Below are 15392 nucleotides of genomic sequence, written 5' to 3'. Positions count from 1 at the left end.
AGTGGCCAGATATGGAAACAGGAGGGACCAAATGATATTAGTTGAAAAAAGGACCCAATTGAGAGAACTGATGCAAGAGAAAGCAGCAGGGATGTTAATCAGATTAAGGATAAACAACATCAAGGTTTTAGATACTCCCAGCAAATCCTTTTTCCAAATGGATTTTGTCAATAAATCACAAAAGACCGTTTTTTTCTCTGCTCGACTCAAGAGGAAACATTGTTGTTAACTCCAGTGATGTACGGTTGTGCATTAGAGATTTCTTTTCAAAAATTTATGCAAAACATACTGTTTGTGAGCAAACTATGGAACTTTTAACTTCTCACTTTCCTTCCATCACTGAGCCCCAGCGTCTGAGCTTGGACTCGCCGATCACATTGCCTGAGCTAACGCAGGCCCTTGCTGGTTTGAAGTCGGGGAAAGCACCTGGAATTGACGGCTTACCGGCAGAGTTCTTCTTGGCATTTTGGGACCTTTTGGGCCCTGAGTTACTGAATTTCCTGGAATCATCTTTGATAAATTGAGAACTACCTCTAAGTTTTAGAAGAGCGGTGGTGTCTCTTCTTCCAAAGACTGGAGACTTACAGCAGATAAAGAACTGGCGACCGGTCTCGGTATTATGTACGGACTACAAAATATTGTCAAAAGTGTTGGCCAGTCGGTTGAAGATGGTAATTGGTGATCTTGTTAACTCTGATCAGAACTACTGTATTCCGAACAGATCAATTTATGATAATATTTTTTTGATCAGAGATTTGCTGGAGTGTGATTCCATGGAAAAAGAATTTGGGATAATATTCCTTGACTTAGAAAAGGCATTTGATAGTGTTGATCACATGTTTTTCCATCATGTGTTGGAGGCATGTGGTCTTGGTACCAATTTTAGGGCCTATGTATCCTTACTGTACAGCAATATATTTAGTATTTTTAAAATTAATAATGAGCTCATCTCTCCTATACTAGTGCAGAGAGGGGTGAGGCAAGGGTGCCCTGTTTCTGGTTTATTATTCTCCTTGGTTATAGAACCACTTCTGATTCTATTCAGGAAAAATCTTTCAGGAGTAACTGTATCCACAGGGATTCCTTCGATAGTTGTATCAGCTTATGCAGATGATGTCGCTATGGTCATTAAGAATGACAATGATATCTCTGCATTTGTTCAGTGTTTAAATCTCTATTGCTTGGCATCATCAATGAACTGTAATTGGAACAAGAGTAAAGCCTTATGAGTTCCCAGTCTTAAAAACAATCTGCTGGGGACACGGATAGTACCACCGATGCATTTGCCTTCAAAGTTAAAATGGGTGGAAGAGGGAGTCAAATATCTCAGCATGTTCCTGGGATCACCATTCTATGTCCTCAAAAATTTGGATGGGATGGTTGAACATGTTAAAAAAAAGATTAGGACTATGGAAGAGAGCCCTACCCCACCTTTCCTACAGAGCTCGGGTTCTAGTTGTAAATAATTTGGTTGCCTCATCTTTGTGGCATAAGTTTATCTGCCTCCAACCACCAGAAGTGCTGCTGAAGGCTGTTCAAAGACTACTGGTTGATTTTTTTTTCTGGAGTGGTTTTCACTGGTCACAGCCAAATGTTATATGCTGCCCGTTGGCTGAAGGTGGCCAAGGACTTGTCGACATAAAAACCGCATAATGGCCTTTCGGCTGTGCTCCACTCAGATGTTGATGCACGAGAAACAGCTGCTTAGCCGACTTCTGGCCCGTCACATCTTGCAACAAGCAAGTGGGCTCGGTTACAGCCTTGAACTCTTCTTGATCAAACTCCAGCATGTTGATGTATCTCATCTTTCAACATTTTATCAGAGTCTTTTGAACGCTTGGCAGAGCCTTTCGGTTAGTCGCCAGCAGGAAACTTATGCTACAAACATGTTTGTGGAAGAACCCCTATTTTACAACCCATTGTTTCCTGCAATTCCTAGAAGCCGTGACCTTTATCAACATTTTATTGCAGCAGGCATAATCAAATTACTACATCTCCGCCATGATTCCGGGTTGGGGTGGAAATCAGTGCCGGAGATAGCAGATATGACAAGGAGATGGTCAAATAGAACGATCGGTAAAATCCTAAGAGAAATTGTGAAAAAAAGTTCTCAACTTGAACTAAAATGGACTCAAGAAAGGTTGTTGACAACAAATGACCAAGGGTTTCCTGGGTTAATTGTACAACCAAGTCGGAGAGATTTACCCCCCCCCCCCATTAGCTCAGGAAAAAATATTTTTCAGAAATATAACGGTAAAGACCAATATAGACTGTCAACTCGAGTCCGACTCGAGGACTCTCCATTGAAGGTAGTGGCCAGATGGAAAAGACTAATGCTGGAAGGACTCCCATCTGAGCCTGTATGGAACTCATTCTCTAGTAAGCTGGTTGCTAAAAGGACTGGAGATTTACAGTGGCGACTAGCACATTGGGTTATTCCTTCGAATAAGTGATTGTCATTTTTCTCCCATATCCGAGTGCTGCCCTTTCTGTATTTGCACAGAGGATTTGTCCCATGCATATGTTAACTGCGCAAGGCTTGTGCCATTATTTCAATGGCTGAACCACATGGCAAAAAAGATGAAAATTACCTTCTCACTAAGATTGTTTATTTTTGGGTGGAAAGAACAAGTAAACTCATTATTTTTGTTCTTCATAGCCACAGCAAAAATGACGATTTATTTATCGAGGAAGGAGAAATTGAAAGAAAAGTCTATTGTGATGTGCAATGTTATGTTTTTTTTTCAATGCCTTAATAACAGCAAGACTGAAACTTGAATTTTGTTTTTCTAAAAGTGAAAAGAGTGTTGATGACTTTAAGAAGTCTTGGTGTCATGAGAGGATTTGCAAAGTTCATGAGAATAATTTCTTGATATCCCTGTAGTTTTTTTCATTGTTTTGGAATGTATTATTGAGTTTTGAGTATTTTTTGTTTACATTGAATTGTTGGAAGTATTAATGCACTGCCACTAAATAGTATTTTTTCACCGACTGGGACCTCGTCACCCCGCCCATCTGTCCTTGTTATTTCACAGTTTGCCCTTCGGTTCATCTCTTCCCCTTCCCTCCCCATCCCCCTGTTTTCTCCTCGCATACCTTTTCCCCGAGATCGAGAGAGAAAGAGCCCACAGCTTCTTGTGGATAGCTTTTAGTTGGCGGCCCATGCCGGGCCTTCAACTGATCGTTTTTTTCCTCACTGTAGCTGTGTTTGTTTCCTTTGAAAACCTGTCTCGGCTCGTATTTAATTACTGCACGAGAGCAATCGCCCTCCTCCCCCTTCCTAAATATGACTTCTTATGCCCGTTATTCAGCATTTGAAGCATTAACAAGAAAACATGGCGTCGTCTGTGTCGCACCCGACGACGTCAATGTCGAGGATCTCGTTATCGCTACGGGAAACATAGTCGGTACTGACAAAGTTCGTGCCCCTCGCGAATGAACAAACGTGTGGTAATCTTCGTGTCTGAGACAGAACTGGTTCACGAAATTGTATCGACCGGACTATCAACAGATGATGGACATTTCGTGCTCGTCTCCCCTCTGGACACACCGGCCATGAAGGTCATTATCTCGAACCCCCCCCCCCCCTTTCCTGAAAAATCAGACACTGATCTCCGAATTATCTCGTTATGGTCCTGTGATTTTCAGATCACCATGTTACCTTTACGTAGCCAGGAAGATCGGATGAAGCATGTGAGATCTCTTTTTGGAGACAAGCTTATGTGGTGCTTCCTCCCTCTAACGCTGAAAGAGCCTTGAACATCGTTTTAAAACTCAAAATTGATAATCATGATTACCAAGTCTACGTAATCACTGACACCCTGAAATGTTTCGAATGTGGTAATTTCGGACACTTGAAACGATCTTGCTTAAAGTCAACCTCGTCAAACGATGAAACAAACCTCGTCAACAAGAATACGTCTTCTTCTTCTTCCTCGACTGTGAAGGAAGCGAATCCCGTGTCTGGAAACAACCCCCAGTCCCCTCAGTCCGATCGTCCAAACAGCAAAATGAATGTTTGGGATGGTTTCACCATCGTTTCATCAAGAAAGAGAAAGACTTTACCTGATGGCCATTTAACCCAGATGAAAGGAGCATTTACAAACGAGGAATCTGTCGGTAATGTTCCTGCAGTTGTGACTGACGTCACTCTACAAGGCCTACCCGGAATGGACCCGGAATGGACCCGGACCCCGGTACCTACGACCAACAAGTTCAGCCTACTTGCCGGTGAGGACAGAGACGTCTCCCTTACAGAGACCACTTTACCTGTTATTGCAGTGAAGAAAACTGTTTCACTCGTTAAAAACTCTCCTATTGGAAAGTCCATTGACGGTGATACACGGACCACAAGTGATGATCCTGCTGTCACTTTGGTAAATGTTAACCCTGAATCCTTGTCAGCAGGAATTAGTGAAACAAATGTTAACCCTAAATCCTTGTCAGTGGGAAATAGTGAAACAAATGTTAACCCTGTTACTGCTCCCATCTCATCACGTGGTGAAGCTGGAAATGCAGGAAATGTTAAAATGGATGTTTTACAAGAGACCCCCAAAGTGCTGTATACCTCCACGCCGTTGGAGGTCGATAACACCGTTATGGTCGAGGGAAGCGATATCGCTACATCCACTGATGGTGTTTCCGTTTCATCAACTCCCCCGATTATTTCCATTACTTCACCAGGAGATGTTCCCACAATGGAAGAGCACATAGACCTGGTAACCAGTACAGATCCGTGTATCAATACTGACGACAGTATCAATATGCAGGACAGTACAAGCTTGTGTGACTCGGAAACTAAAACCGACTCTGACGAATCTGACCTGGAGGAAGAAAACAGGAACAGTCAGTTGGAAACGGTGGAGAAGCTCACCGGTCAGAGTCCTACCCTCCCCCCCCCCCCGCCCCCGAACAAATAAGACTCTTCTTACAAAATACATACAGGAAACGCAATATAAACCTGACGGAATACTTTCCAGATCTACCGTCCTTCCTTGAGTGTGCTCAGGCTATCGTACGTAAGCCTGACTTATTCGGTTTCCACCAGACACACTGTCACCGCTTAAAAAAACTGATTGCCAAGGTGAAAATGGATCCCAATCAATTATCCCGCTTCTGATCTTATTCTTAGAAACTCATTTTCCTCATGGCCAGTTTCAAGATTGGAACAATAAATGTTAATGGTGGTGGGAGTCCGCTCTGCAAGATCCAAATTAAACAGTTGGTAGAGGTCAACGGTCTCGACATAGCTTTGTTACAAGAGACCCATGCTGTCTGATCTGTTCAGGCTCAGTGGCGACTATTTATGGACAAGGAATGTTTCTTCAGTAACAACTCCTCGTCGAAGGCAGGCATCATGTTTGTCTTAGGGAAACATTTCCATCCGTCCTGCCTTAAATTTATGAGTATTATTGATGGACACCTTGCCTCCGTGACCTTCTCTATCAATCGGATCAAGTTCACAATTCTCAATGTGTACGCTCCAAGCAAAAATGACGAGCGGATCTCCTTTTTTGCCGAACTGAGAAAATTCCTGCAAACACTGGATTTGCAGACTTGTCTAATTATTGGTGGCGATTTTAACTGTACTGTTAATGCTTCATTTGACCGGAACGGGCCGGAACCCCAACCATGTACCGTCAAACTTTTTGCAAACATCATTGCGAAATATAATCTTCATGATATTTGGTGTGTGCAGCACCCTTCTGATCGGTCTTGTACATGGTGTCGTTGTTTAAACAACCACATCTCACTTGCGAGGCTTGATCGCATCTATGTAAATTCTCATTTATTACATGGAGTTTATAAATCCGATATCGTGCCTTCTGGTTTCTCTGACCATTCCCTCGCTCGAGTCTTTATTCAACTTTCTAAACCATGTCCAGGGAGCTCTCACTGGAAATTCAATAACAGTTTACTAGAAAACCTCAACTTCATTCAGGCCTTTGAATCCTTCTGGACGGCTCTCCGAGAACAGAAGTTAAGCTGTTCCGTTAACCCGTTGATATGGTGGGATTTAGTAAAAACCCAAATTAAAGGGTTCTGTCAACAGTATCGTTTTTTCTCAACAAGGGCTGACCATGAAGTTAAGAAAATATTACAGTTAGAGATTTTACATCTCCAATGGGTCATTGGACAAAATAATAGTAACATACAAAAAACCTTAACTGAGAAACACTCCTTGTTAAAGGAAATAACCGAGAGGAATGCACGTGGTTCCTTAGTTCGGATGAGGGCGCGACACCTGAATGAGGCAGACGTACCAACCAAGTACTTCTTTTCCTTAGAGAAACGTCTTCCCAGTGAACAGCTTTTTCAGCTGCGATTGCCAGATTCATCCATGACCTTTACACAATCAGAAATCAAACTTTTTGTGAAGGAATACTTTTCGAAAATATATTCAATGGAACAAATAAATCCTGTCAGTGTCGCCTCTATCTATGTTGGCCTACCAGTGTTGTGTGAAGATGGGCGTTCCCAACTGGAAAGACCCATTACTTTGGATGAACTTGGCACTGCCCTGCAGGGCCTTGCCATTGGGAAAGCACCTGGATTGGATGGACTTCCAACTGAATTTTACAAGAAGTTTTGGCACTTATTGGGTCCAGAACTCATTAACACCTTGAACACAAGCTGCCAGCTTGGAGAGCTACCTCGGAGTTGCCGAAGAGCTCTTCTTACCCTAATCCCTAAAAAGGGAGACATGCCGAGAATTGAAAATTGGCGTCCTCTCTCCCTGTTATGTATGGACTATAAGATATTTTCAAAAGCCCTAGCATCGCGACTTACTCCTTATTTATCCTCGTTGTTGAAAGAAGACCAATGTTACTGTGTCCCAAAACGTTCCATTTATGACAACATCTCCCTTGTGAGAGACATCATTGAACTGTACAAGGAAAGCCCTAAAGATTTAGGACTTCTTCTCCTTGATCAGGAGAAAGCCTTTGACCGTGTTGACCATCGGTACCTTTTCGAAGTACTTGAGCGGTTTGGACTTGGTTCAACCTTCATCTCTTATATTAAAATACTATACAATAATATTTATAGTGTGCTTAAGATAAACAATGAACTTGTTGCACCTTTGTCTATTAACAAAGGAATTAGACAAGGTTGCCCTCTTTCCAGGTTGCTTTATGCTCTCTCCATCGAACCCCTACTGGTTTCTTTGCACTGTGGACGAACAGGGTTTAGTTTGTCCCAGCTTGAACGGCCCATCAAGGTACTGGCATACGCCGATGACGTATGTGTATTCGTACAAGATATCAATGACGTTAACATAATTCGTTATTGTTTGTCCTTATTTGAAAAGGCTTCTTCAGCCAAAGTAAATTGGAACAAAACGAGCACCTTTTGGCTCAGTCCATTGTGCTACTTGGCGCCAAGACTTCCTGCTTCACTGTCATGGGCCAATGATGGTGTGAAATACCTTGGAGTGTTCTTAGGTAATAATACCACAGTAGCAAAAAATTGGGCTGGTCTGCTTGAGTTTGTTGAGGGTAAACTGCAAAAATGGAAAGGTCTGATCACACAACTGTCATATCGTGGAAGGGTCTTGGTCATCAACACACTGGTGGCCTCTACCTTATGGCACAGGTTCTTCGTGCTCCATCCTCCAGCGGTGTTGCTTCAACAGCTCCAGAAGTGCTTCGTGTCCTTTTTCTGGGATGGAAAACACTGGCTGCGACCTGGGGTCCTCAGTTTACCACTGACAGATGGAGGACAAGGCCTGGTTGACTCGCTTGCTTTTCGCATGCTATACACGCGACCCTCTGCACCATGGGTCAACGTCGCTCATCACCTTTTGCAACAGGCTGGGAGGCTAGGCTATGACCACTCTCTTTTCCTGATGGACCTTTCCAAAATCGACACATCCTCCCCTTTCTGGTTTCTATCAGAGCATACTAAATGCGTGGCAAGCTCTGACAATAACAAGAGCTACACATTCTTACATGAAACAGATGTTTCTGGAAGAACCTTTGTTCTCCAACTCCCTTTTCCATGATATGCCTGCTGATAGGTGTTTTATTCAACGCTTTACCGACAAGGGCGTTCAATCTGTCGCGGATCTTCTCAGCCCAAACGGCAGCTGGATCGGAGCTGATGCATTGGCAAGCCTGGTCGGTGTGCGATCCTCTCGAATCGTCGCACGCATATTAGGTAGTGTGCTTTGGACATGCACACAGCTCACACCTGCTTGGGAGCAGGATCACCAAAGCAATGAACAAAATGCACATCGAATACCTTCTCTCTCTACCTTTCCTGAACTCGTATGTGCTTTTTCTCTTGCCAGCCCTCTTCCTTGTCCCCCTTTTAACGTAGGCTTCAATGGCCTTCCCAAACTAAAAGACCTTTATTTGGGTTGTGTAAAATTTATTTCGCAACGGCAAATAACACAGCAGAAGGTTCGATGGAGAGACCTCTTACCTTGTTCTCCCCCTTATTTTCCTAACTGGAAAGGTTTTTATCACCCTCCTGTACTATCACGACATGGTGACCTCCAATGGAGACTAGTTCACTGGATCCTTCCTTCTAATCACTTGTTACACCGTTTTTCAAATCTGCTTGTGGATGAATGTCCTTTTTGTAAGAAATCTGAAAACCTTTTTCACATCTCTGTTGAATGCCAACGGTTGGCACCTTTATTTTTTTTACTTCGGAATTGTTTTGTGAGGTTTGGTTTGATTTTTAACACTTGTGTGTTCACCTGCGGATTAGATATCCCACACAAAAACCCCAATGCTGTGTTAGCCAATTTCCTGCTTGCTCAGGCAAAGATGGCAGTAGATAAATGAAGAAAAGAAAACTTGATGGTGTTGGAGTAAATAATGAAGATGCTTTGTTTTTGTTCCAAAACCTTGTAATAAGTCGTGTTAAATTAGATTTTGCTTTCTTTTCAGTAACGGGAAGATTACCGCAGGTCGAATCAAAATGGTGTATAAAAGAAGTTATTTGCAAAGTCCGAGAGGAATGTCTATCCTTTTGTGAAATGTTTTGTATATAATCCACCCGATTCATCCTTTCCTTTCTTCAGAAATTGTTTCTTGGTTTTCTTTCTTTCTCTGAAATGAAAATGTAACTCCCATTTGGAGGCTTTCTTTTCTATTTTTGTAACAAAAAGATACAAAAGTCTCTCTCTGTCTGTCTGTCTCTGTCTCTGTCTCTGTCTCTGTCTCTGTCTCTGTCTCTGTCTCTGTCTCTGTCTCTGTCTCTGTCTCTGTCTCTCTCTCTCTCTCTCTCTCTCTCTCTCTCTCTCTCTCTCTCTCTCTCTCTCTCTCTCTCTCTCTCTCTCTCTCTCTCTCTCACTCTGACTCTGACTCTGACTCTGACTCTGACTCTGACTCTGACTCTGACTCTGTCTCTGTCTCTCATCTTCAAACCAAACATTAAGGGATTATATTTTAAGCTTGCGAAGGCATCTTTCACATTCAAACATCCAACACATGAGTACAGAACATTGGCACAAATGTATTTTGCTTCCTTACATTAACATTCCCACCTTTGAGTTCTTTAGTTTTAGTTGGTTGATTATTGATAGAATAGGATCCAACTGCAAAAGGTTGTCCTGATACTTCACAGGTTTGACATTGCACAGTGCACAGCTTAGCTTCATCTACAGTCATCAGTCGAGGAATATTTTCTGCTGAGAGCATACTTGCTTGTGGGTGGAGAATATCCTAACTGCTTTTAATAAAGAAAATGCAATTGTGTGTTGGTATCCTGGCCAAATTCTGAATTCCAGTCCTGGACTTCCACTGGGGAGGAAATTACAAATCACCCTGTGTGTTTTTTGATCAATAAACTGCTTTGGCAGCACCTAGTCTGCGATCAGAAAATGATGACTATCGACTTACCTTGATATCCGGAGCAAATACGACCTTATCATGTTATTGCAGGTTGGCAGGATGGCCGAGATGCATGCACATTGGCGTCTAAGCTGTGTAGCCTGGGTTTGTATCTCAGCCCAGCTATAAACTGTCGTCCCGGTGTTTCACAGGCAAGGTGATTCATCAATGTGCGTGCCGTCCCTCAGATGGACGTTAAACCGGACGTCTCATCTTCTGACATTAGTTGGTGGATGCTAAAGATCCCACAGTGTCCTTCATGAAGAGTGTCTGCAACCTATCTCTGGCACCATGACAAAATTCCAAATTTCAGCCCGAACCTATAGTATTATAGAACCTATAGAACCGAACCCGAACCTATAGGCACTGCAACAGCGGCACAGCCGTGCCCTCTGCCAATGATGCCACCACGCGGACTTGTGCTGCACACAGAAGAAGAAAGATCATCATCTTATTGCTTGTATCACTTATCAACACAATATTTAATTTTTTTTGAAAATATTCAATGTTAGAAATTTACATTTTGTGAGATGTGGAGAAAGTTTTTCAAGTTTCTGGATGCACAACCTTTCAAGGAAAAAAAAAACTGCATCAGTGTCTGCTCCTCAACATTATCAAAACGTCATGAATTCCTTCAGAACTTTGGATTTGACTTCTTGTGACTGCTGGTGGCAGTGTCCACGAAGGGCAACTTGTGCTTTATGTCTTTTTGCAACCCACACTCATATTATGTACATTATTCTATATTACATTACTACTACTACTGCTACTACTCTGGTGCTCCTCAAGTGATTCTACTATTCACCATTCCCTTCATCCTCCTTCCTCTGTTTTCGTTCGAATTTTTTTTATTGACTTTTGGTTATCTGAACCGAGTTGGCTCATTTGGTTATTTTATTTTCACGTTCTGTTGCATTTAATTAATCCTTTTTATGTTCAGGCCTAGCCGTAGCGGCAGCGCGCCCGTGGGTCTAGTTGCACTAGTCATGCCTGAGCCATGGCGTTATCACTAAAATACTTGGTGATCCTCTTGTTTGGGTTTAATTACCACTTTCTGTGCGAACTTTGCACACTCGGTTGAGGAGTGAGAGCGTTAGTCGAGTAATAATGTGTTAATTTTTTTGTTGTAATTTTTGGTCGTATGAGAGATAATTATTTTCGAATCATGCCTATGGGCTAAAGTCTCTGCTACCACTTCTGGTGCAGGTGTGAACAGCACAGTACACCCGTTTCAGTCCTTGACGAGGAAACATGGTGTGAGATGTGAGTTGGGTCAAACTACCCAAATTGAAGTGTACGGGAGTGGATTGGCTCATGTTTTTGGTTCATCAGCAGCAGTTGCAGCCTCTGAAATATGCGGAAGAGCTGTATTCGTCCTTAAATCTGAGGCTGCCACTAATAAGGTGATTGAGGCAGGCATTGTTGTCGGAAGGTTATTTTTTCAAGTGGAGCTGCTTTCTTGCGTTGGTACACGGATCATCCTCTCCAACATACCTCTTTTTTATTGCCGATCATGTAGTTGTGCCATTCTTGGAGCAATTGGGGATGCGAAGATCACCCATTAGGCCTGTGCCTCTAGGATGTAGTGAGGCTGCCCTACGTCATATCTTGTCTTTTAATAAACAAGTTTCCATTGACCTGTATAAGGACACTGAATTTTGGCATCTGCAAAACTTGCAACATATAAAACGAGAAAGACAAAGATTTAAAAGTGTATTTCCGAATGGTTTTGCCTGCTTGAGAACTTCATTACGTTCACGAATCACTTCGGAGTTCAAGGTGGCGCAATGTCCTCGCACCGTCGGGAGTTTGAAAGAAATTTGTACAGGAAATAATGCACTTTGTCGGATTTCCCCGCAAGGCTCTTTACTTTTACTTGTCTGATTATTATCAGTAATTTTTGTAAATACTTCATTGTAAGTACTTTTTGAAAATACATTTGCATACTCTTTAAAAAAAATGTTGTGTTTTAGTCTCCTTCCTTCCTTTTAACTGACTTGGTGGTGCTTTCTCTTTCGACTGCTCCACATTGTCGACTGCAGTTCTAACCGTGGACTTGCAAAGATGAGGAAGCTGAGCGACATTAAACAGGAAACATATCTGTCTAAGCTTTCCTGCACCCTGAGCACAAGCCTCTGTAGCCTTTCCAAAAAATAGCACTACGACGACTCTACTACTACGATTACTGTTACTTTCATGGCTCCAATCAATCACACCTTCTTGTGGGGTCAGCCACACGAGATGTTCCTCTCCACATTCCTCTATCCTGAGCAACCTCTCCCTGCTCTGTTCACAATGATCTATGCTGCTATCCATTAATTAGCCCGTCCTCCGCGCAGCGGAAGATGGGGTTTTGTAATCACTTCTGTGTGTGTGTCTGTTTGTCTGTCCGGGCCGTAACTTTTTTTTTTACCATTTGAACTTTTGTCATCAAATTTTGAACAAGCTTCATTATGAGAATATGAAGAAGACAAATTAATAATTTGGTCAAAAGGTCAAAGGTCAGCATCACATAAAATTGCCAATTTTCATCCAATTGACCTGAAATTTTAAGAATTAGCACTGAATTGGTTCTCCAATCAAAAGCTAGAAGTCAATATTGTTTTTTGTCTTTTTTTTTAAGATCAAAAGGTCAAAGTTCAAGGTCACCTAAAATCGTAATTTTTTTTTTAGCTCTTTTCATTTTTTTTGACCTCACAAATTTATTTTGGAAATAGCCTTTAATCATTTAATTTAATTAATTTTCAAAATGCAGTTGCTGAGAATGAGATCAAAGTTCTCAGTTCATGCCTTTATCCAGAAAGCTGTTGGAGTTGTTAGTCAGAATAGCAAGTTGCCCGTGCCCGCACAGGATTCTGAACGGGGTAGGGATGGAGTCGGCAAAAATGCAAACGCCTGTCTTCTGTCATCGAACCGGCAAACTGGGAGCACCAATTCGCATTTATTGCCACATCTGATGCAATTTAAATGCTCTAATGGTGGCCAGATGCTCCATTTGAAAGCGTTTGTTCAATATATGTAGCTTTTTGATGCTGAGGGTCTGTAATAAAACTTTGTATTGGTGTCAAAGCCAGTGATCAATTGCAAATTTCATAGTAGGATACAAAGTTTAAAGTCATTACTATCTGATGTCATCGATACAGAGCAGCAAGTGCAGAACGTGTGGACTCGGCAGAAGAATCAACTGTGCTCATTGGAATCTGTGCTAACACGTCAGATCACCAGACAAGACAACAACGCCCGGTTCCATTGCCAGCTGGTTTACAATATGTCTGGGGCCAACTTTGGGTGGCCTCCAAAGGAGCAGAACATCAACTCTACCTCAGTCAACATTGTTGTTCATTGTGAGTAGCACCAGGAGGACGTGATAATTGGAGAATGGCGATGATATGAACGATATACTACTTGGTGCTGAATTGTTGATCGAGTTAGAGCTGTTGCTGTAGTCGGTAATTCAGGTTTTACTTTTTTTTAATGTAAACTGGCCTCTCATACTCTCAGAGCACATATTCATTTGGACTTGCATACATAAACGTGTAGTTGGAAGAATACTGAAGAAGCTACTGCCTTCGCAATTAGAAGACTTGTTGATCTAATTTGGTAAATCATGTCTCATCCACTTCAAAGAAAATCAAACATACATGATCACCAAATTCTGGATGATTTCATTAACAACCTTGCTTAAATCCTCTGCTCATTTGAATGCTCATTCCAACCTAGATCCTGCGACCCGGGCCATGCTCCACGTGCAGGGACATGCGCTGGAAGGGAATGTCGTTACCTTAGAATGCAGTACTGATGGGAATCCACAGCCCCTTCACTCTGAGTTTTATCGTATTCTTGTGAGTAATGAAGGCCACGTCTCTTGTTTTTTTTTTCTCGTCTACTTTTCATCTGACTCCTACTCCAAATGGCAGTAATTACTTTCATAATACCAACTCTGTATCATGAAAAATGCTAACGGTAAGTACCCCCAAGTGAAATGTTCAGACCACTGTTCCTGATGACATTGCAACGAGCGGAAACACCAGATGAGTTCAGAAATTGTGCAAAATTTTGTTCCAAAATTATAACCGAGGGTGACGATTTTGTTTTACTTTTCCAAAGCTCCCACATGCAGCAGTCTGAGAAAAAGCTCTCAGCCTTCTACTGATAGAAGTTTATCTGGCTCATACCCTGGTACGTCTGACGGTGTCGCTATAATCTGTCCGCAGGATAATGGAAGCCGTTTGCACATGAAAAATGGCAGGGTGGGAAACCGACTACTCCTGTATAATGCATCTCGGGATGATTCTGGAGAATACGCCTGCAGTGCTGCTGGTTTAAGCAACCTCCAAGCGACCACCTCCCTGCATGTGTACTATAAGCCCAAAGGCCTGGTCATGCCCACCCCGCAGCATGAAAGCCACTCTGTGGCGTGGGGTGAGTGTGACAGGGGGATGTTACAAGTGTCTCAGGCTGTGTGGTGATGGTGTTGGTGGTGCAACAACTTGGGTAAAATATTTGTGCTGATGCCCATTAAAGTGAGTTTCATTTATTCGTTTGTGCATTGGGCCAAGAGTCAAACATGAGATCGGCTCACAGGTTGCGTCATAACTGGGGAATGGGTATACAACTGATGCAGTGTCATCCGTAGGTAAGGCATGGATTTGGAATTTGGTCGGGATGCCGCCAATACCTCGCTTGTTCTTTGTCATGCGTCTCATGTGCACCACCTAATGAGAGCAGACTTGTCCCCAGCTTAACGTCCATCTGAGAGACGGCACACTTTGTTATGGAACACCCTACCTGTGAAGCACCAATCGTACAGTTTATACTGTCGGCTGAGAATCAAACCGAGAGGGTCAAAGCTGTTTTCTTCTGTGTTATTTAATTTAACTTCCACATGAGCTTGTTGTATACCGGAGTATACAACAAGCCAAATGTTTGGCTGATCCCTCCGCACAGGAAATGGTAAAAAAAAGAATGATTGTTTTGATGTGTTTGTGTTTTGCAGACCTCGACAAACCTATTCTGAGTCATAGGGAAGAGATTCGTGTTCGACTGGGAAAATCATTGGTTGTGCACTGCAATGCAACGTCATCAAGCAGACCCAAATATGCATGGAAGAAAGAAGGTATTGGAATGGTAAGTCCGGTACCTTAACACCACGTTGGACAGGTCCATTACCAGTGCTGCATGGCTGGCAGGATGGTCCAGACAAGAGGTGTGCATACTTACTTCTGAGCTGTCTAGCCTGGTTTAAAACTTGAACCGCTACAAACTCTCATTTTCCGTGAAGCGGTTCCGACATGTATTGATAATGTCAGAACGATGGAAAAAAAAGAAGAAGAAAAAAAAAGGGTGAGGCAGGGTGAGGAATCAATGTGTGTACCATCCCTTGGATGGATGTTAAACTGGCGTCCCATCTACCAACATTAGTTGGTGGACGTTAAAGATCCCCATGGTGTCTGTCCTATAAGTGAGTGGTGTCTGTCCTATAAGTATAAGTAGAAGTGTCTGTCCTGTAAGTGAGCTATCCACGGCACCCTGAACAAATTGCCTGGTGTT

The 15392-nt window shown here is 42.6% G+C and overlaps 1 protein-coding gene across 1 annotated transcript in view; it reads left to right on the top strand.

Annotated features, from left to right (window-relative positions):
• The window catches only part of LOC147035053 (CD166 antigen-like), a 169878-nt gene that overhangs the window by 86461 nt on the left and 68025 nt on the right, over nucleotides 1-15392 (top strand). The window contains exons 6-9 of the mRNA XM_085893036.1: nucleotides 12986-13186; nucleotides 13563-13684; nucleotides 14057-14264; nucleotides 14839-14969. Of these exons, the coding sequence (XP_085749162.1) occupies nucleotides 12986-13186; nucleotides 13563-13684; nucleotides 14057-14264; nucleotides 14839-14969 (662 nt within the window). The remainder of the gene's footprint in view (nucleotides 1-12985; nucleotides 13187-13562; nucleotides 13685-14056; nucleotides 14265-14838; nucleotides 14970-15392) is intronic.

Source organism: Eptatretus burgeri, chromosome 1 (genome assembly GCF_056783735.1).
Source record: "Eptatretus burgeri isolate ZD-2024b chromosome 1, Ebu_testis_v1, whole genome shotgun sequence".
NCBI classification, from domain to species: Eukaryota; Metazoa; Chordata; class Myxini; order Myxiniformes; family Myxinidae; genus Eptatretus; species Eptatretus burgeri.
Note: the sequence above shows the minus strand (reverse complement) of the source record. Positions and strands in the feature narration are given on the sequence as shown.